This window comes from Chiloscyllium plagiosum, chromosome 12 (genome assembly GCF_004010195.1).
Source record: "Chiloscyllium plagiosum isolate BGI_BamShark_2017 chromosome 12, ASM401019v2, whole genome shotgun sequence".
NCBI classification, from domain to species: domain Eukaryota; kingdom Metazoa; phylum Chordata; class Chondrichthyes; order Orectolobiformes; family Hemiscylliidae; genus Chiloscyllium; species Chiloscyllium plagiosum.
The window spans coordinates 5,391,663-5,411,832 of NC_057721.1; the positions used below are offsets into that span (position 1 = coordinate 5,391,663).

At 39.8% G+C, this 20,170-nt stretch overlaps 2 protein-coding genes across 8 annotated transcripts in view; one reads left to right on the plus strand and one right to left on the minus strand.

The window, feature by feature from the left end:
- The window catches only part of gtf2f2a (general transcription factor IIF, polypeptide 2a), a 106,467-nt gene that overhangs the window by 63,622 nt on the left and 22,675 nt on the right, over positions 1-20,170 (plus strand). Inside the window, exons 6-7 of the mRNA XM_043700322.1 lie at positions 11,061-11,142; positions 17,997-18,096. Coding sequence (XP_043556257.1) covers positions 11,061-11,142; positions 17,997-18,096 — 182 coding nt within the window. The remainder of the gene's footprint in view (positions 1-11,060; positions 11,143-17,996; positions 18,097-20,170) is intronic.
- Positions 99-16,733, minus strand: kctd4 (potassium channel tetramerization domain containing 4). Of its 7 annotated transcripts, none has more exons than XM_043700321.1 (5): positions 16,038-16,126; positions 15,236-15,270; positions 9,513-9,578; positions 7,199-7,299; positions 99-1,199 (listed from the first exon to the last, which is right to left on the minus strand). In XM_043700321.1, the coding sequence occupies exon 5, from the start codon at positions 1,136-1,138 to the stop codon at positions 368-370; it is 771 nt and encodes a 256-aa protein (XP_043556256.1). In that variant the 5' UTR covers positions 1,139-1,199; positions 7,199-7,299; positions 9,513-9,578; positions 15,236-15,270; positions 16,038-16,126; the 3' UTR covers positions 99-367. The 7 variants fall into 7 exon arrangements, with proteins under 7 accessions (XP_043556256.1, XP_043556253.1, XP_043556252.1 ...); XM_043700318.1 differs by lacking the exon at positions 7,199-7,299 and adding an exon at positions 15,861-15,904 and having other exon boundaries at positions 16,038-16,070; XM_043700317.1 differs by lacking the exon at positions 7,199-7,299.

The following is a 20,170-nucleotide window of genomic DNA, read 5'->3' on the forward strand; positions in this document are numbered from 1 at the left end:
TGTTTTGAAGATTGAGGCTATGAAAGTTTTTGAGATGAAGTTTTGTTTTTTTACTGTACAGAATGTTCCAGTAATACATGATCTAAATTTATTTATTTTATACTCTTAATCAGCAAAGCAAGCTAATGACAAGTGGAAGTGTTATGATGGAATAAGATGCTTGTGGACAAATTGGAACTTTTATAATGTAATCGGGTGCTTTGAATTCTGTTTTGCAATTTAGTGGTGCATAGTATATTACATCATTATGTTAATCTACCAAGCAGCCTTTTTTACCATCATCTTATAATGGCAAAAGAATCCTTGTTACCTCAGTGTTTATTACTGTGATATGCAGCACGCTTCTGTATTATTTGTAAAGCCAGATTTACTTCAGAAAATGAAGTGCATCACTCTGAACGATTGATCCCTTGGAACTATCCAAGCTGGTCAGTAACTTGAAGTCACTCTTTAAAGCCATCATAACAGTCTCAAACTTTAGGGTCTCCAGCGTGCATATAAAGGTGTTATCTTCTTTTAGGACAAGCCGTGCACCACTTTCTGATTTAATGAAGTACTTAAACTGGATGGCATGTGATGACACTACAAATTCCTCAGGAAACCCATCTAGGCGGCTTTTTGACACTTGAATAATGCGTGTTTTTACTCTTGTTATGAAATCTGAAGCATTGCAGTAGATTCTGAGACCATGAGTGCGGTCATGGCTGTCGATTATTTCCAGGAATGTTGTTGCTGACCCTTCCCGCATGCTCACAGACTTGGCTGTCAGAGCATCTGTCAGAGGCTTTATTTGATAGAATTCTGCCTCCCTTGCCAAAAGTTGAAACTCTTGAAATCCTTCTGGTAAGAGAAGCTCGCCATTTCGCAAGAAGTTGAGGACATGCCTGAACAGTGTGCCATCACGATCTATGAAGTAATTCCCATCAGCATCAACAGTATTCTGAATTTTGCCATTCACTAAAGCTTCTGGTAAGGAATCGGCATATTTGGTTAAAGTAGATCTCTGTGTTGTGTAAAGGTGCCCACCTACATTAATAGTGATCACGGACGACTTGCAGTTCTTGCCTTTATGCAAACCTTCTGTAATGTTGCATTTTCCTTCACAGGCAGTTTCCTTCTTGTTGATCTTCCCTTCCATTCCACACGTCTTGATATTAATTAGGCGTTGGTGGGTTGCATTTGCTGGTTGTAAGGAAGACCTGTGCACATATAAGAGAAATAATGAAATGGAAGTTGGCAGGGTTTCATAAGATCTCAGCACTTTTTCACTATAAATGATATTTCAACTTAGCATTACAGTAAATTTGCAACAACATTGTTTGATACCAAAATTTGCCCTTATGTCTCGAAATGCAGAAGTGCATTTGTAACCTCTTGGTAAATTAAACCTGTCTGACTTTTTTTTTCAGACATCAAAAATTGCATCTGTGTGGAAGATGTTCCACAGGCAGTCTGTCGTGAGATTTGCTCTCCACTGGAAGGGAACTAATATTGATATAGATGTTATTTGTGTGCACAAGCACTGACCTATTTTGTTCATATGCATTGGTTGCTGTCTGTGATTTCTCAATAGCTTTGGTAAAACAACAGAGCTAATCTCATTCTCTCTAATGCAGACAAATGATTTTAAAACTGTTCACTTCAGAAGGAAGTGTTTTTGTGGAAGGCTTCCAAATTTCCTATTTGGAACTAGAAAATTAAATTGTTAGAGACTACTACACTTCCACGTCACTTTCCACAACAGACAGAATCTAGTTGGAATTCAAATGCATTTGTTAAAAACTTTGATCGTTTGTCTTATTTTCAAATAAGAAAATATACTGTATATTTCTCCACAGTCATTCTGGTTATCCAGTCTTTACTAATTGAAACGTAAATATTTCATTGAATTTGAAGGACTTGGCATGTTTCTTTTATGGGATTTACTGTAACTCCTGCATGCAGGAATTTAGCACTGATGATATATTAGGCTGTCCATTTCAGGTGACAGAGTGATATTGTTCAGAAATGGCCAATTACATTCTCAGTGCATAAGTTGTCACAGTATTCTGAATTTTGCCATTCACTAAAGCTTCTGGTAAGGAATCGGCATATTTGGTTAAAGTAGATCTCTGTGACATTCAATAATTTATTTAAGACATTTCAATGAATTTCTTTTGATGTCATTAAATTCATTCTAAGCTGGTTTCTCCCTGCCAATTGGACTATAATTCTTTCACTTGTATCTTGTTATCTATTCCACTGGCTGATGGAAACATGACTTCAAATATGCAGCAACTTGAGAACTTATGGACCTTCTCTCTTGTTTGTGTGGTTCAATAAATGAGAGGGTACCAACACTGTTCACAGGGAATGAGCTAATAGTGTTCAAGACGTTAACTGACTTGATTTTTAGGCTCAGATTTGCAGAAGTGTGGTGATTCCATGCATCAGTTAAAATGGCTCCATGACCCAGAATACAGCCCCCATTTCCAACAGAACCTATTTTTGCCATAGCGTAAAGGTGTGGGATGTGATTCGCACACATGGCGAATCCCAAACCTGGCAGGGTCATTTGTACTCAGCACAGAGCTAAAACAGCCTCCAGTGCTGGAGCATGGGCTGCTTTCTATTGAATAAGCTTTGTGATTCTTGATCATGAATACACATAAAAGGTGCATAAGGTCTGTGGAACTGTCAAGTTATTTAAAGAGCAGTAGTTTTAACTTGGAGAAAGAAAGGTTGGTAGGAAAAGATTATTTGGCCTGGAGGATAGGAGGGTCTCTGGGGCTGGTGGAGGAGTAAAGGTTGGCGTAGAAGGGCTATAAGGTGGGTGGGTCAAGCATTACCAAGCAGAGGGCATTGAGAGTGGGTGGAGAATAAATTATGAGTGGGATGTGGGTGGAGGGAGGTAAGGGCCAACGGACCTGACCACCTTCATTAGAACTGGATTTGAGTCTCCAAGCACTGACTGCGCTTTTTAGATATTTCACTTTGGGTACTCATCAGCCGCTGTGATTGCATCTGTGCTGTTTTTGGGGGGGAATGGACCAACTCCAGTAGCCCCCAACTCATATGAAAATCTGGTCATTTGGGCCTCTTGCTTCCAAGGTGAGTGTGCCACACTCAGGCCTGGATCTTTCTCTGGACAAGTTAGAAAGCATGTGAGGGAAACCTAGACCAACATATTGCTGAAGTGCCTGAATTTTGCACGAATGTGTAGAAATAAGCTCACATAGGAAATGATAAAAGGTTTGTATCTCTGTGTATGAATTAAGCACAATGTAAAGGTTCTCAATTGACAATATATCATGGGCTGGAAACACAGAAATCCCAACTCTGAAGTCAGGTGAAGAAGATGGCTAAGTTTAAATTAGCTATTTGTTTTGAACAGCAAACTAATGAGACATTTACCACGTGTTGAGGTTGATATGAATTTGAGACGTAGTGTTAACCACAAATGTGCAGTGTACTTCAATGTAGACAAGAAGAACTTCAGTTATTGGTGTTGATGTTCTTGTAGTTTTTGTGGAAGTTAATGTTTAATCAGAATTCCAGGAAGAATGTTACAATCTTGAATTGGTCAAGTATCTATATTAGAATTCAGGAAAATTGCTTGGAAAGCTAGCCGTAGGTTTAAAGTACTACTTGATATTGTGTTCAAGTGCAGTTTGTATAGTCATTAGTAGCCTCAATAGGTTAGAGTAATCTGCAAAATAGGGTAATCCAGCAATTGCTCAATAATGCAGTTTAGGGAAGGATGGTGTATTGTATCATGCAGGATGTTAGCTGGAACGTAGAAAAACAGTTTTTGGAAGAGGGAAGATGATCAAACAACAATGTGCCCTGCAAGCCAGAGTGTTACATTATAGAGTTTGATGTAGCCGATAAAGTGTTGTGTTTTTTGTTTAACCTCCATTCTAAGAATATGGGTGTTGCTAGCAATGCTAGAAATTATCCCCGATTCCATGTTTCCCTTGAGAAGCTGGTGATGAACTGCTTATTTGAACCACTGTAACCACAAAGTGAAAGTCCTCCCACAGTGATGGTTAGATGGAAAATTCCAGGATTTTTGACCCAGCAACCATCGACAAGTGGCAATATTGATATCAACACTGCAGGTTTAGAGAATATGAGATCTCTTGATTGATCTTGACAGTTCTTGAAAGATACCAAAAAAATGCATAGAAATGTTTCTTTCAAATGTTTTGATCTGGACAAAGGAATGTAAAACGAATTGACTTTATGCATTTAAGAAATTGTTTGGTATTATGTTAGTAGGATTGAGAGGATTTCCTTAACAGAGTTTATTGATTTTTTTTTTTGTTTCAGAAACACAAGAATTAGAGATGATTTGACAGAGGTCTTTTAAATTATGATTGGTTTGGATAAGGTAATTTTAAAGGGAATGTCTCCTGTCGTGGGTGAATCCAATACCAAAGGTCCTAAGGGTTGGGCAGTTGCTAATAGATTCAGTTAGGAAATAAGGATACTTAACCTTACTTGAGCATAGAGGTAGGGGCAAGAACAGACTCTTCAGCCTTTCAAGTCTGTTTTGCTATTTGATGAGGTTGTAGCTGATCTTCCACCTCAATACAGTTTTCCCTCATAAGGGATAGAAAGTGGAAAGTACTGTAGGAGATGGTTGAGGTAAACAACTGTATGGTTTCAAAGTAAATTAGGTGTGTGGAAAAAGGTAAATGTCCTGAAAGCTGAGATTAGTTGATTAAATGGTAGGAGAGTTGTATATAAACACAACAAACTATTTGGGTGGAACATCCCTTTTGGTGTTTACTCAATATGTCCAAGTCAGAATGGTCTATAGCTTTGATGGGAATCCGGGGGTGGTGGTGTTTCTAAGCACCACCTGTTCCGTTCTTACATTGTGGTGAAGGTTGTCAGTTTGTAAAATAAGTCTTTAGCAAGTCTCTACAGTGCATCCTGTGGATACTATACACTTCATGGTACCTATTGGTAAAATGAATGGATACTTAAGGTGGTGGATGGGAGAGTAATCAGCTGGATTGTTGTGAACTGTCTGTGAGCTTCCAGAGTGTAGTTTCAACTGTTTCTATCTAGGCGTGTTCACTCCATCACAGGCCTGACTTCCTCCTTGTAGGTGGTGAATCATTTTTGGGAAGTCAGGAGGTGACCACTCACCACAGTATCATATATATTAATGTTATAGTTTTGGATTTCAAGACAGTGGCAGATGGATATGGATAAATTCTGTGAAGGATTTCTTAAAAGTCTAGATATTCTTTGAACAATGACCTAAATACATTAGTATGAGAAAACATGTAATTACAGTTAAAGTGCCTGGAAGAGTCCCTGAGAGTCAATAGATAAAATGTTTAGAACAGTTGGGTTTATGAAAGGCAAATTTCAGAAAAATCCAGAGTTCAGTTCAGAAGATTATAACAGTTTCTCCTCACAGGAGGATCAAGTCAGTTCAGGGAAGCCAGTCACCCTAGCTGAAATATTGCAGTTTGTGGAGCTTCAAAACCAGGAGAGTTTGGACAGAAAACTTCAAGGTGTTAAAACATGAAGGTTTAGGCCATCAGAATCGTGAAAGGTTTGAGGCAGCAGAGTTGGAAAGGAATTGTGAAATTGTCTCCACAACTGGGGAAGTTCAGTTCAGTGAAGATTTAAAAGGTAGACATAGGAGTGATAGTTACCTGGCATTAGCTCGAATGGATGGTGTTGGGAAACAGGCTGAAACATTTTTTGATGTTTGTGTTGAGATCCTCCTAACAGCCTTTTCAGGTTTTGTTTGTTTTTATTTGTGGAAGAAGCTCTATTGTTAAAGAACACCCACAGCCTTGTGTGACAATATTTCAGTGACTAATCACCATGGTGCAACTTTATCACCAACTGCAAAAGCTAAATATATGATCTTTCAGGCCAGATTTCACTGTGGGATCTGACTTGTTCAGCTGAGGTGATAACATGACCCAGCCTTTGAACTTTTTGTAGCTTTCACAGTTTAAATTTCTGATCAATGACTATCTCCAGCTGTTTATTGGTCAGGGATTTGGTGACAGAAGTGCCATTGAATGTGAAGGAGATGTCGTTGGAGATGGTGAACCTCTGACGTTTATATGCCACAAAGGTTTCTTCCTGTTTACAAGCTCAATGCTGTATATGCCTACGATTCACTGGTGACTAAACATCAAAATCATTCCTTTGACTGTAGGTCTTGCAGACATGAAAGTTAATATATAGGCACATTTCTCTGGGTTGTAATGAAAATTGAGTCATTTTTATTTGGTCATCTTTATTCCTGCTAATAGCTAGGCTGGGTCTTCTCTGATAGGTTTGATTTATGTGAAATGCTCTGTACTAAATTAGGTACCACAAATGAAATAAAAGGTTGAAGTGAACCAATTTCATAATTTTTTTTCCTAACCTCCAAAAATCCAACAAATTAACTAAAAGTAGATAAATGAACATGCAGAATTTGCAATCGCATAACTTGATCTTGTCAAGCATTGAAATCATTGTAAAAGCAGGTTTAACTCTTGACCTGTTGTAGCCTATCATTTACATTGTTCCAGAAGACTGAATAGGCAACGTTTTTCAACCCTCCTCTGACCACATCTGTTAGCCCATCATGAACGATAATATTTAACATCATCTGGTTAGGAAAGTGTGAAGATAGTTAGAGCCATAAAAGGGCATTTTAATAAATTGCAAAGAGTTAACTTTGTGCATATCTTTAAACGTGAGCTTTTGAAAGTGTTGATAGTGCAGTCAGTTCTCTGGTCTCTTTGTAATGCATCTGTCCTTGTACTGGCATACCTACATTGTTCTAATACCAGTGCTCCACAATGGTCTCTTTGAGGATGATGATGATGAATTCAAAGTCAGTCACAAGACTAACATGATTTAAACAAAACGTGCGTTAATTCTGAAAGCTTAGGGAAATAATGTGACATTGTTGTTTACAAATCCTCAGAAAAGTCACATTAGAGTGTAATATGAGTTTACTATTCTTGATCAGGACAATTCTGATCAAATAGTGAAGTAGCATAGTGATTATGTTTGTGGACTGATAATTCAGAGACCTGGAATTATGATCCAGATTCAAGAGTTCAAATCTTGCTACAGCAGGATAAATCTGAAATAGAAGCTGGTGTTAGTAATCATGACTCTGAAACTAACAAATTATTATAAAAGCCTATCTGATTTACTACTGTCCTTTCAGAAGGTCATCCACCTTCTTTATCTGACACAGATGATTCCAGATGCGCAGAAATGGGGTTGGCTGTTAACTGGCCTCTGAAATGACGTAGCAAGCCACTCAGTTGCATCCTACTGCTGTAATAAAGCATATGATTAAAAGTGACTTAGCTTTCATTGAGAGATCAGATTTGATTCAACATAGATGTGTACCCTGAAACAAAAACTGAAATTGCTGGAGAAACTCTGGCAATATCTGTGGGAAGAAAGTAGAGTTAACATTTAAAACCTCTTCATAGTATATGCACATACACCAGTCCTCCTTTATGAACAAGTGGGAACTTAAACATAAATTGGGACAGCTGTACAGAAACTAGTGAAGTGAGGAGTCGAACAAATGTTCACATTATCGTACCTTCCAGCCAATGTCCAGACCCCTCTGTCACCATCCTTAAGTATGTCCTTCCTAATGGCAGGACAGGAGAGCACACTTGTGTTCATTTGGAAAGGGTAACTCTGAGAGCCCTGAACTTTGACTCTGGACCTCGTGAAGTAACATGACCGTCAGATCAAGTGTGGGTAAGGAAACCTGTTTAATGCTACCTACCACTCCCTACCAGCTGATAAGTCAGTGATCTTCCATATTGAACACCACTTAGAAGAAAGTAATAACAAAAGCACAGAATTTACTCTGGGAGATTTCATTATCCATCACCTTGGCTGGTTTGATAATATCACCACTGACGATTGGTTGCTGCGGGTAGTGAAAAAACCAAGCAACTTGACCTTGGCCGTGCCAATTTAGCCATTGCAGATAATTCTGTTCATGAAGTATTGGTAAAAGTGACCATCTCTAGTCCCAGTGGAGACTTCATACTAAGGACACCCTCCATTTGTTGCATGGCACAGCCATTGTGCTAAGTAGGAATGATTTAGAACAGAAAGAGCAGCACAACTGAGCAATGACGAGGCAGCATGGGTTGTCAGCAACACCAGAATTGTTGCTGCAAGCCATGTACTCATGACCAAGTATATCCCTCAGCCTCCCATTTCCATCAAGCCTAAGGGAAACAACTTTGGTTTAATGAAGAATAGGGGAAGAAAGTGTCAGAATCAACACCCGAGAGCATCTAAACCTGAGGTTCCAACCAGCTGAAGGTACAGCACAAGACTCCGTGCATTCTGGCCTGCAGCAACAACATGCTATCAACAGACTTAAGGTTTCTCACAACCAATGCATCTATCAAAGCACTATGATCCTGCCACAACAAGTCATGAATGTTGGTGAGCATTTAAACAATTAACAGGATGGAGGGACTTGATGACCATCCCCACCTCACTAATGGCACAGTCAACATTTGAATGCAGTCTGAAGTGTTGGCAACCATCTTCCGATTATCCACTTTTGCCACTTTGAGTTCCCCACCCCCATGTATTTAGCTCATTTAACACGCTGTATGTGGATCAAGAAACACTGCATACAGCGAGATGGTACTTGACAACATTCCAATGATGGTACTGAATACTTGTGCTCCAGAGCTAGCTGTACCCCTAATCAAGTTGTTCCAGTACAGCTACTTGACAATGTTCAGAGTTCCTAGATATACCCTGTCCACAAAAAAACAGAACATGCCTATAATAGATAATTACTGCCTATTATTATACTTTCTCTCAACAGGAAAGTAACAGAAGAGAACCACAAGATTGGTGGGCAAGTGCTGAGTGATAGCAATGACCTGCTTACCGTTGTGAGGTTTAAATTTCTCCACTTGGCTGCAGTCCTCATTATAGCCTTGGTCTAAACATTGATGAGAACATCTCTCATCAAGCAGCAAATGACCAATGTGGTATCCAGGGTTCCTCATAACGTTGACATCAATGCTAATCAAGGAAAACTCTCCAAGAGCTGGAGTCATATCTGGCTTAAAAGATGATGATCTGAGGCCAATTATCTCAGCCCTAGAAAATCACTGTGTACAGTTCTCCTATTAGTATACTGACATTCAAGAAGGTCAACGTCATCCAGGTCAAAGCAGTTAATTTAATCAGCACTCCATCCATCATCATCAACCTTCTCTCCTGTCATTACTGGTGCACTGTGGCTGCAGCATGTTTACAAGATCCTTGCCAAGGCATCTTTAACAGCATCCTCAAATTGGCAAACTTTATTACTAGAAGGACAATGACGTGCACTGCCATCTGCAAATTCCCTCCAAGTCATGCATCATCCTGCTTTGAAACTATATCACTGTTCCTTCACTGTATGGTATCAAAATCCTTTAAAAACGTCTTATCTAGCAGCACTGTCGGTGTACCTATTCCACATGGACAGTTCAGAGAAGGCAGCTCACCAGTATTTTCTCCAGGACACCCGGGTTTAGGCAATAAATGTTGGCCTCACCAGCAATGTTCATATCCTGCAAATGAATAATAAAAAAAAAATGTCTGTTTTTCACTTTATTAAATAGAGTGAGTTGTGCAAGGGATTTGGAATTTATTTTCTGGTAAGGCTGTGGTACGTTTACCTCTTTGGACAAGCCAGTAAAGATAATGTGGAACTGGACCATTTATACCAAATGAATGCTGATACCGGTGGGGCAGATGTACCTGGAGAAAGCCTTTCTGCTCCTGTTCATTATCTAGTAGTAATGCAGGGAGTCTGTGGTGAATATCTGGCTAGGACAAAATAGATGTGGTAGCGGTTGAACAGACTGTCCACACTTGCTGTCAGTGTTTACATAAATAATAGTCAATAATATGTGGTTTTGGGGAATACCTGTATAGGAGAACAAGAGATGAGCACAAGAAAGGAGTGGCAGGGGGAGATCATTTGGAGATGGGATGAAGAAGGTAGCTGGCCAGAATAGAAAAGATTAATAAAGCAGCTGCAATGGTACTAATTTTTAAAATGCTGCCAAAAGATTCCCCAGTTGTTAATCATTCTCAGGAGACAGAGGAACTTTCTCTCTGGCTTTTTCCATCTTGCCATTTCAGTATTTTTGCTTGCTGCCTTTGATGAAGCACTGTAGTCAGTGTTCATTCTGAGGTTTGTTGAGAATGTTTCTGAAGAAACCTACAAGCATTTGGTTAAATTTGTATTATGGATCAAAAGCTAGACATTTCTCTTGCTCAGGGTTTTATAAATTTGTGAGCTACATTCTGTAAAATGTGAAATAAAATCAGTATTCAAAGTCACATTGGAGACAATTGGCTCACAGCTGCTCATGTTTATTTAATAGTTATTCTGAATTAATTTTGTGATACTCCATGCTTGGTTACAGGGTATTTTTTTTATTATTGTGACGTTTCATTTGTCAGTAGAAAAAGGAAAAAGGATTTCTGCACTGTGGTCTTACTGTTAGAATAACTCCATTTGCTTTTGTGTAAGAAAATCTTGTTTGAACCCCTTCTTTCTTACACTACCTTGCCCAATCTCCATTCTTTTAATTGTTACTCGGGTCACTGTTATAATCTGGCTGAACTTGACATTTGGTAAGCGCTCTGCTCTAAAGGAAATAAGAAAAGGTTGCTGTTCCATTTAAAATCTCTATCTGCATTGTGTCTGGATGATTGAGACACATTCAGCAATTCTCCAATTTGCTTTGAACCAGGAAGGCAAACAGCAGTGGCTTCTCCCTTTGAATACAGTAACAAGTTAGGTGTAAATTGTCCATCCATCCTATAATCATTCTGTGCAATTAAAGGAGTAGTGGAGAATTCATTTCTGTTGGCTTACTGTTTTCCTTTTTAGCCAGGCGGGTTTAGGGAACCGAAACCATGGCTTCTGATGCATCCTGATGGAAAATCGACAGATTTTGCTGTTATGGATTTTAAGTGCTCTTCAATGCTGTGTGTGATTCTCAAAACTCATTTTGGTTTTCTTTTCTTTCCATGTTCAGAAAAACTAACATTTGAAGGAGTTGTGGTTCAGCGTGCAGAATGCAGACCAGCTGTCAATGAATCTTACATGAGATTAAAAAGGTCAGTAGTAACTTTGAGAGCAAAGCAACATTTTATTTAAATTCACTGTTTGACACGCTGTGATCTGACGTGCATTAAGTGGTTCTGACTTGATGCATACCCAGTCAGAGTATTGCTTAGGTCGTGAAATTCTAAATTAATTTACCTTCTGTGTAAATGAATGGAGCTTTTCACCAAAATACTGTGATGTGCTACTCGAGGCTCCCTATTTTTATAGGGGAAAGAAAACCACTCACTTTTTCCAGGAGATATCGAGTGTCCATTCATCAATGTTAGATGATCCATCTAGAAGCCGCCTTTTTTCTGGACTGTTCACAAGATAATTTGCCAAAAGGCAAAAGGGTTCATGTCATGTATGATTTTTTTAAAAATTCATCATGGAGTTGGCTCAGTCACTTCTGTGACCCGCCTGAGTAACATGGCAACATCCTTAGCATTGATTGAGCTGAAAAACTACGTGAGTTATTGATTATGTGTGCCAGCTCCAGAATGGCGCGTTTGAGACTGGTACGTTAAGTGTTTTAACTTACAAGGAAATTAAGTGCAGAGAAGTTCAAAATTACTGAGAATAATGTTACCAAAATTGAAAAAGCTGAATGAGAATCAAGCAAGCACGAGGGTGTATGGTAAGATAGAAAGCTCAAGATTTTACTTCGTTATGGTGTCAAACCTACCACTCGGTCATGTTGGGACTCCAATATCTGTACTGAGGGGTACATTTACTGCCTCTCAGTTTTACTGCCATTGCTCAAAGGAACATTAGTTTTAGTATTGTACAAAAAGTAGAAACATTGTAGGGTTCTATGTGTCTTTTTAGATATTTCTGCCTTCAGAGTGAATTTAAATCATAATATTTTGGGAGGTTGGCAGTTATTAAAACTGGAAAATAAGGGTCAGTGATGTTTTACTGCATAGCGTTAAGATGCAAGTACATCCCTGTAACAATATTTGCTGGCAATCACACAGAGTAATGGGGAGTGTTGAACGGAGTATAGGGATATTGCCGTAAAAGTGTGGATTTGTGTAATTTTTAGCTGCCACAGCTGGGATTCTAGGAGCTACCTTGTCATCTTGATGCCACTGAGATCTAAAAGTGTGAAGAGGATGGGTAAGTTATGGAAATGCATTTTCCAGAGTTTTGGCCAGGCATTATCAGATAGGTTCTGTCCTTCAGTGAGAACATGTAAAAGTCTGCTGAGCAAAGTGCTTCCGTCAGCATTTTGCCACCAAAGGTCCTGAACTATAAGGTTGTTATCACAATGTTTGAACTGGACTGGAATACATCTGCAGGGTGCTCCAGCATTTGTGAAATTTTTTGTAAATATAAATATAAACAGGCGACTTGCAAATTTTCTTTGCTTTCTGGTGATTGCTAATTAAAATATGCTGCCTCAGCTTCTGTTTATGTTAATGTTCATCCTTTTATTATAGCATTGTATGATTCTTTACAACCTGTGAATTATTCCTCCTAGGGTCGCTATTAGATCACTCCTCAATATATCTCTCAAGCCACTGTTAGTACGGTTGGTCAAATAGCTTCTTCCCATTATTAACTTACCAAATTATCAGGCCAGTAAGTGAAAAGTAGCATGGAAAAATAGACAGCCTTATGTATTAGAAAGGGCCTTAGTGATACGGCATCTGGAGTATTGTGCACTGTTTTGATTTCTATACCTAAGGAAAAGTACACTTTCATTTGTGTACTACAACATTGATTCTGGGGATAAATGCATTTTCCAAAAGTGAGAGATTGATTGGAAAGGGCCTGTGTGTTCTCTGGAGTTTAGACGAATGAGAAGTCATTGTTGTTGAAATGTGTAAGACTTTCAGAATTCAATAGGTCTGATGCTCAGAGACTGAAGCCCAAAACTAGGTACATTTCTTATGTCAGGGGGTTACGAGTCCTTGGCATTCTCTACCAGTGGGATGTAGATATTCAGCCATTCTGTATATTCAACACCGGTCAATAGATTTTTTAGGAGAAAAATGAGATTGTGCAAGAAAGAGGAGGTGAGGCTGGAAAAAAGCCATGATCTTATTGAATAACAGAGCCACTTTAAGGGACCATATGGCCTATTTTTGCACCTATTTGTACGATATAGAGTCATAGAGATGTACAGCAGACCCTTCGGTCCAACTCGTCCATGCAGACCAGATATCCCAACCCAGTCGAGTCCCACCTGCCAGCACTTAGCCCATACCCCTCCAAACCCTTCCTATTCACATACCCATCCTGATGCCTTTTAAATGAAGCAATTGTACCAGCCTCCACCACTTCATCTGGCAGCACATTCCATACATGTACCACCCTCTGAGTGAAAAAGTTGCCTCTTAGGTCACTTTTATATCTTTCCCCTCTCGTCCTAAACCTATGCCCTCTAGTTCTGGACTCCCCCACCCCAGGGAAAAGACTTTGTCTCTTTATCCTATCCGTGCCCCTCATGCTATCTGTTAAAATAGCTAAGAAGCAGTCTAAACTCAGCTCTTTTCATCCAATACAAAACGGCAAGTCACGTAGAACAGTGAAGTATCGTGCAACATTGCTATTACTTATTGAAGTCAGGATTGCATTCTCCCTCAGCATTGTAGCTCTGGTGTTCGACTTTAACTCCTTGATTTTTAAGCTGGCTAACTTCAACCAAGGTGTCAATCAGAGTAACCATGTGCAGAATTGAGGAAGGGATAGAAAAAAACTCTGCCATGTTGCCTCGATCTAATTGCTATTCACTGACTGTGGTTGGAACGCACGTATGTCTAGGCGCTTTGATGGATTCAGCTATCAGGCCCTCAGACACTCTACTGGTATCGGAGCAACGCTGCATAGGAAGAACGGTCATGTTAGTGAGGCAGTGTGCATCACTGAAAAAAAAAAGTGATCTAATAGAGGCAGGGAGAAAGCTGAGGAAAACAAACATGTTGTCAAAACATAGATAATATTGCATTTAAGGCTCCTGCACGTTTGAAGACAGGAATTAACTGCTTTCAGTGTATGTGCATGACTGTGTTGTACTGTTGCTTGTTTTTTTTTAATATGAAGGTTGTGAAATGAGATGGCACGCACAGGCTTGAAAGATGAATTTACCCAGATAAAGCATTTAAAAGCATAGTCGCTTCACAAAAGATAACCTTATCCACAACCATCAAACTCCCCAGAGTGCTGACCTTTGCAGACCAAGGTTCTTGAATGTTAATTATTCAATGTTATTAATGCTAATTATTCCATGTTTTTAATGCACCCTAGAGTTGCCAAATGCTGAAATAAAAGCAAATTTCAACGTTACTGTTAGACTGATAAAAGTAGCTTAGTTGGGTTCTCCTATTTAAAAGCACCATGTTGTGTTTCCAATCTCATTAAAACTCAGCTGAACCCTGCGGTACTAGATATAATGTATGGAATTAATACAAGTGACTCGTAATTGTAAATTCAAAATCGTATACTGGTTGGAGCAATTGATTTTTATGCTAAGGCTTTTACATCCTTGCATAGGGTGTAGTAACGGACAGACCTGATTAATAAGCTTGTTTTTATTTTCTATTTCTGATCTCCATTGCCTTGACTGGAATTGTTCTGAAGTCTGTGAGTGTTTCTTTAATGCTCCAGACTGTTGAGTAACTTTCCCTTTCTCTGCCATTCTAAAGTAAGCAGAACCACATGTGTCCAACAAGAATCTGACAGATAATCATTTGGTAATGTGACCCTGACGTTTGCAGTAGAAATGTGGCAGAGATGCCGAATGCTTAAGATGGCTGCAGTTGAAAGAGCTGCTGTCAACATACAATTCCCTCCTGATAGATACAAGGAGTTATTATTTGGCTTTAAAAATCCTATGTTTGATGCTGATGTTTGGTTGATTTATAAGTATCTGTGCATATTGATTTGTTTAAATTACTTTGCTGGCGTGGAGAAGTTAGTGAATGAACTGGTTGCTATTGAGCTGCATTAACTACTGGTTAGTGATTCCATCTGTGCTGCAAAGCATTGAGTTCCCTGCCATGGTTTAGCTCAGTAACTCCTCCAAGTGAGTACACACTGCACCATCAAAACAAAATAGCACAAGGCAAGAAATAAAGGATGCTGACATTAATAACTCACTTTTTAAAGAAGTGATACTGGTAGCGGCAGTGTCTCTTGAAGCATGTAATAAAAATAAAGATGTGATCATACACCGTGGAGCCACATTTATAGAACAAAATCTATCAGTTCAGAAACCACTGCAAACAGACTATACAGAGATTGATCATTTTGGAGATTTAGTAAAAATTTCAGTGTTAAACTGAAGGCAGAAGATTGAATCCCAGTTCTGCTCAGCAGTTAATAGCTGAAAGCGGACCAGGATAGCTTACTGAATTGTAAGTACTACTTCAGAATCTAGTCATAAGCGATTAGTTGTGAAATTCAGTTGTGGAGCTAAACGATGCAGTCTTTTCAGAACCTACCTACCTCAGTATCTTTTAACTTGCATTCACACAAGACAACAAGACTCTTCCACCAGTCTTTTACATTCAGTAGGCTAATTTTATTTTTGTGAAATATAACTCCCCAGTTTGGGTTAAAAAAAATCTGTCATCAGAATTCTTGAGTCGTGAAAAATGTTACTGTGCCAACTTCAATCTACAAGTTGCCCAGCATTTTGAAATAGTTTCCGTTACTGGCCCGTGTAACCCAGAGAGAAATTAAAAAAGCTATAAAATCAGCTCAACTGTTAACTATAACTCACTTGTGTCACTGTGCAGTAGCTTCAGAGCTCAGTCTTCAAAATACCTCCATGTTAGCATTTTACAAAAGAAGCAGAATTATACTGAGACACTGTGAAATTTAGTTGCTAGTCTACGGTAAAATACTAAATATGCTAATGCATGGTAAAAGAAGTACATTACATTAAAAAGGCTCTTACCTTCTGGAAGGAGAGACTCCTTCAGTTAGAACCGATGGTGGTTTGTAGTTGAAGTGGTCGTGCCTTGCCAAGGCAGGGCTGTACAGTGAAGAAAAGGAAATGAAGGCTGAGGAGCTGCTGATTGTTGCAGAAGTGTGGTGGCAGTGTGAGTCAGAGTGTCCAGGAGTTGGGTAACTATAAATTATAACCATGAACCCAAGCTACTAAGCACCTACGTTGGATCATCTCGGGGGGGAAATTAAACTCATTATACATTACTCATTCAAAACAAAAATGTGGTAGACTGGAGATCTGTCCTGTTTATCAGCTTATTTGATTTAACTCTTACATGGTAAGGCTGTAACCACAAGATTAAGATGATCACGTGAAGTGAGTTCTTGCTCAGCTCCTTCCCTCCTCTTCATATCTGTAATTCATTGTTTTTTTTTCCCTCACGTTTAGTCCTAGCCCAACTACTTTCCCAAAGGTGGTGACTCATGCATTACTTATGATTCCTCAGGTACGGAAAGCTTTCGATATGTTGCTCCCTTGAATAGGTCTGAACAGAGAGTGTACGAAGGGCATCAAAGCCACTGTTGATTTTTACCCAAAGGTTGTCTTCATCATTATTTCTGTCAATACCTCTTGACTTGAATTTAGTTGTTTCTAATTTGCTGTCATACTGGGTAGGATAGGAGGAGGTGTGATGAACCTTGTAGCTTCCCTGCTAGCTGTTCTGACTTCCTTGCCTTGACTATTCTAGAAGGAAGTGATGTCGAGGGAGAGAAATGTTGAAGCCTAATATATTAAGCCTGTTTCAGGGACATTTGAAGCCGACAGTGATATTGACAGAAACCTCAAACACCACCATGTATATCTGACTGCTGTGAGCAACAAAAGCAACACAAAGGAAAATGATATAAATAAGAATGATTCAAAATTTAACAGACTGGTGTGTTATGTCAGTCATGTTGTTAATATATTATCTCAATTGTAATTTGGTATGACTGATTTTTTTTATCAACATAATTTAAAAGCATGAGACTGAGCATTTTAAATGTTAAATTGGGTGCTTACTCAGCCTCTTTCTACATCGCTCTCCTCCTCCCCATGTTTTTAATCTAAATCATTGGCTCTTTGTTATTTCTTACCTCAGTTACTTTCCTCCCTTCCACTGATACTGACTGGTATATTTAGATTGTAAAATTCTCCCCCTTACCATTTGTAAAAATTCATTAATCTGATGTGCACACCACTGACAAGACTTAGTGCCATTCTTAATTGTCCTTAATTAGATAGTGATAAGCTGTCCCTGTGCACTGCTGTGGTCCTTTTGCTGTTAGGTGTGGGAGTTCCAGGAACTTGACTCGTTGACGGTGAATGGACTCCACAGAATTGACTGGGCTAGGTGTATGTTTCTTGTTACCGATGTTGGTTGACAGCAGGAGGGCCATGTGTCCGTTTTTATTCTTATTCGACCTTTTCATAGCAGTTTAATACCACTGATTGGCTTCCTGGACATTTCAGAGGATGGTTACAAATCTGAAGTCGCACGTAGGCCAGACTGGCTAAGGGTGTCAGATTTTCTTCCTTGGCCTGAATGAGTTTTCATAACAATTCTATGGGTTTGTTGTTACCATTTTGGATACAATTTTTGATTCAATGTTTATTTATTTGAGCTTCTAGATTATCAGGCCAGTAACATCATATATGACTCCAAGGCTTTTTCAATACCTTTAAAGGAGCTGTGGAAATCCAGGTTGGGCAGCATAGGATGCAGGGTCTGCATTAAATGTTAACTCATGTTTTCTCTCCACAGGTGCTGCCTCAACTGTTGAGCATTTCTGTTATTTCAGATTTCTAGCATCTGCAGTATTTCACTTTTGTGTATAACTGTGTGTTGCTTTTGTTGCTGAACAATTATACTAATGCACTTATTTTGCTTCCTGTTCCTCCCCCCCACCATTGCACTCCCACCAGGCAGCAAATTGAGGAATCATCCAAACCGATCCGTCTCTCCCTACAACTGGATAAGGCTGTCACAACAAATTATAAGCCTGTTGCAAACCATCAGTACAATGTAAGTCTGGTTTGTTTACTAACCACATTAAAACATGCGATCATCACCAAGAAAAATACATTTACCAAAATTCACAAGCTGAATGTTATTAGGAAAGGGATTATAAATAAATGATGTAGGCTTATAAGCAATCTGTGTGTGTATGTGGTCAAGAGTGTGGTGCTGGAAAAGCACAGCAGGTCAGGCAGCATCCGAGGAGCAGGAGAATCGACATTTCTGGCAAAAGCCCTTCATCAGGAATTCCTGAGGAAGGGCTTTTGCCCGAAACATCTATTTTCCTGCTCCTTGGATGCTGCCTGACCTGCTGTGCTTTTCCAGCATCTTACACTTGACTCTAATCTGCAGTCCTCACTTTCAGTCTGTGTTTACGTGTGTGTGTGTGTACGCACAGTTCATGTGAATGGGGCCTTACCAAAACATAACAACACTGTTATTTAGCTTACCCATGTATTAATGTTAATCCCTTTTCATTACGTTTTATTACATCACCATTTTAGCTAAATCGAAAGAAAGAGGATGTGGTAGCTAAACATGAATTATTTTACCATGTGGAATGTGGAGTGGATGTGGTCAGAATTGGATTGCCTTGTGGTCGGTGTTAGGAAAAGCTTAACAAGCAGGAATGGGAAAATCAAAACCAGGCAACATAGATTTGTTAGATGGTCCCAAAGTAGAATGTTATGCCAGTCTGTGATATATTGCTCTGTTGGAGCTTCTTGATGGAGAGAGAGGGTGTCCACGACATTTTCCCTTGCCCAACAAGCCAAGCTGAACCTTGCCCCTCCCCAGCCACAACCTGTCCCCTACCCTATGCCTGAACTCGTGGACGTTCTAATTTCTGTCCTGCCTGTTCATACTGTATCCAACCTCATCTTGCACAAGATTGCCAAGACCTGCTCCCTCGACCCCATTCCCACCCCCCACACACAGTCTCCCTCTTCAGGCTCTCATTACAAGTACATGGAGCTGGTTCTTTCTTCCCAGATACTGACCTCCATCTTTTCAAAGTGACCATTACTAGCCACCTCTGGAAAGCTATACAGCTGCGAACGGCCTTGTTTTTGCCAGCTTCCTCTCCACCTTCAGTCTTCCCCTTCTCTGTGTTGTCTTCCCAGAATCCACACCCATCTTTCCTGCGTCCTTATGTTTGAGTCAGGTTTTGGCCATCCCAGACTCCTCCAGCATCATCTCTGGAAATGTCCCATTAGCAGGACAGACCCACCAAAGGTGGCAGCACAGTGTATACAGTCAGCGAGGAGTGCCATGAAAATCATCAACGTTGATCCCAGACCCCATGAAATCTCATGGCAACCTATCGACTGATCATTTGGTATTTCTCCATATCAACCACCACTTGGAAGAAGGAATGAGGATGATATAGCCATTCAGAACACTCTGGGTGGAGGGTTTCACTGTCTATCACCAGCCATGGGTAAGTAGCACCCAGTGCTGGCCCAGTGCTAAAGGACAAAGCTATTAGACTGCAGCAGTGTGAGGAAACCAATAAAAGGGAAACAACTACTTGACCTCATCTGTACCAGTCCACCCTTTCCAGAAGCATCTGTCCATGGCAGTGTCAGCAGGAGAGATTACCTTACAGTTCTGATGGAAATGCAGTTGCATTATCACATTGAGGATACCATCATCATCATTGTGGGCTGTAACCAATTATATAAATGGAGTAGAATTTTTTAAAATTTTAGAAACTCAAAACTGGGCATCCATGAGTACCGTCTGGAGTAGCACCGCTGCCACACAGCACTGTGGGTCGAGATTCAATTCCAGCCTTGAGTGACCATCTGTGTGGAGTTTACCCCCTGTCTGTATGGGTTTCCTCCCACAGTCCAGATTTTTTACACAGGGTGGTTTGCATGTGGAATGAACTTTCTGAAGAAGTGGTGGAGGCGGCCACAGTTCCAACATTTAAAAGACACTGAATAGGAACGGTTTGGAGGGCAAAGGTCCAAGCACAGGCAAGTGGGGCTAGTCTAGTTTGGGATTATGTTCAGTGAAAACTGAAGGGTCTGTTTCTGTGCTGTCTGACTCGATGGGCAAGTTAGGTGGATTGGCCGTA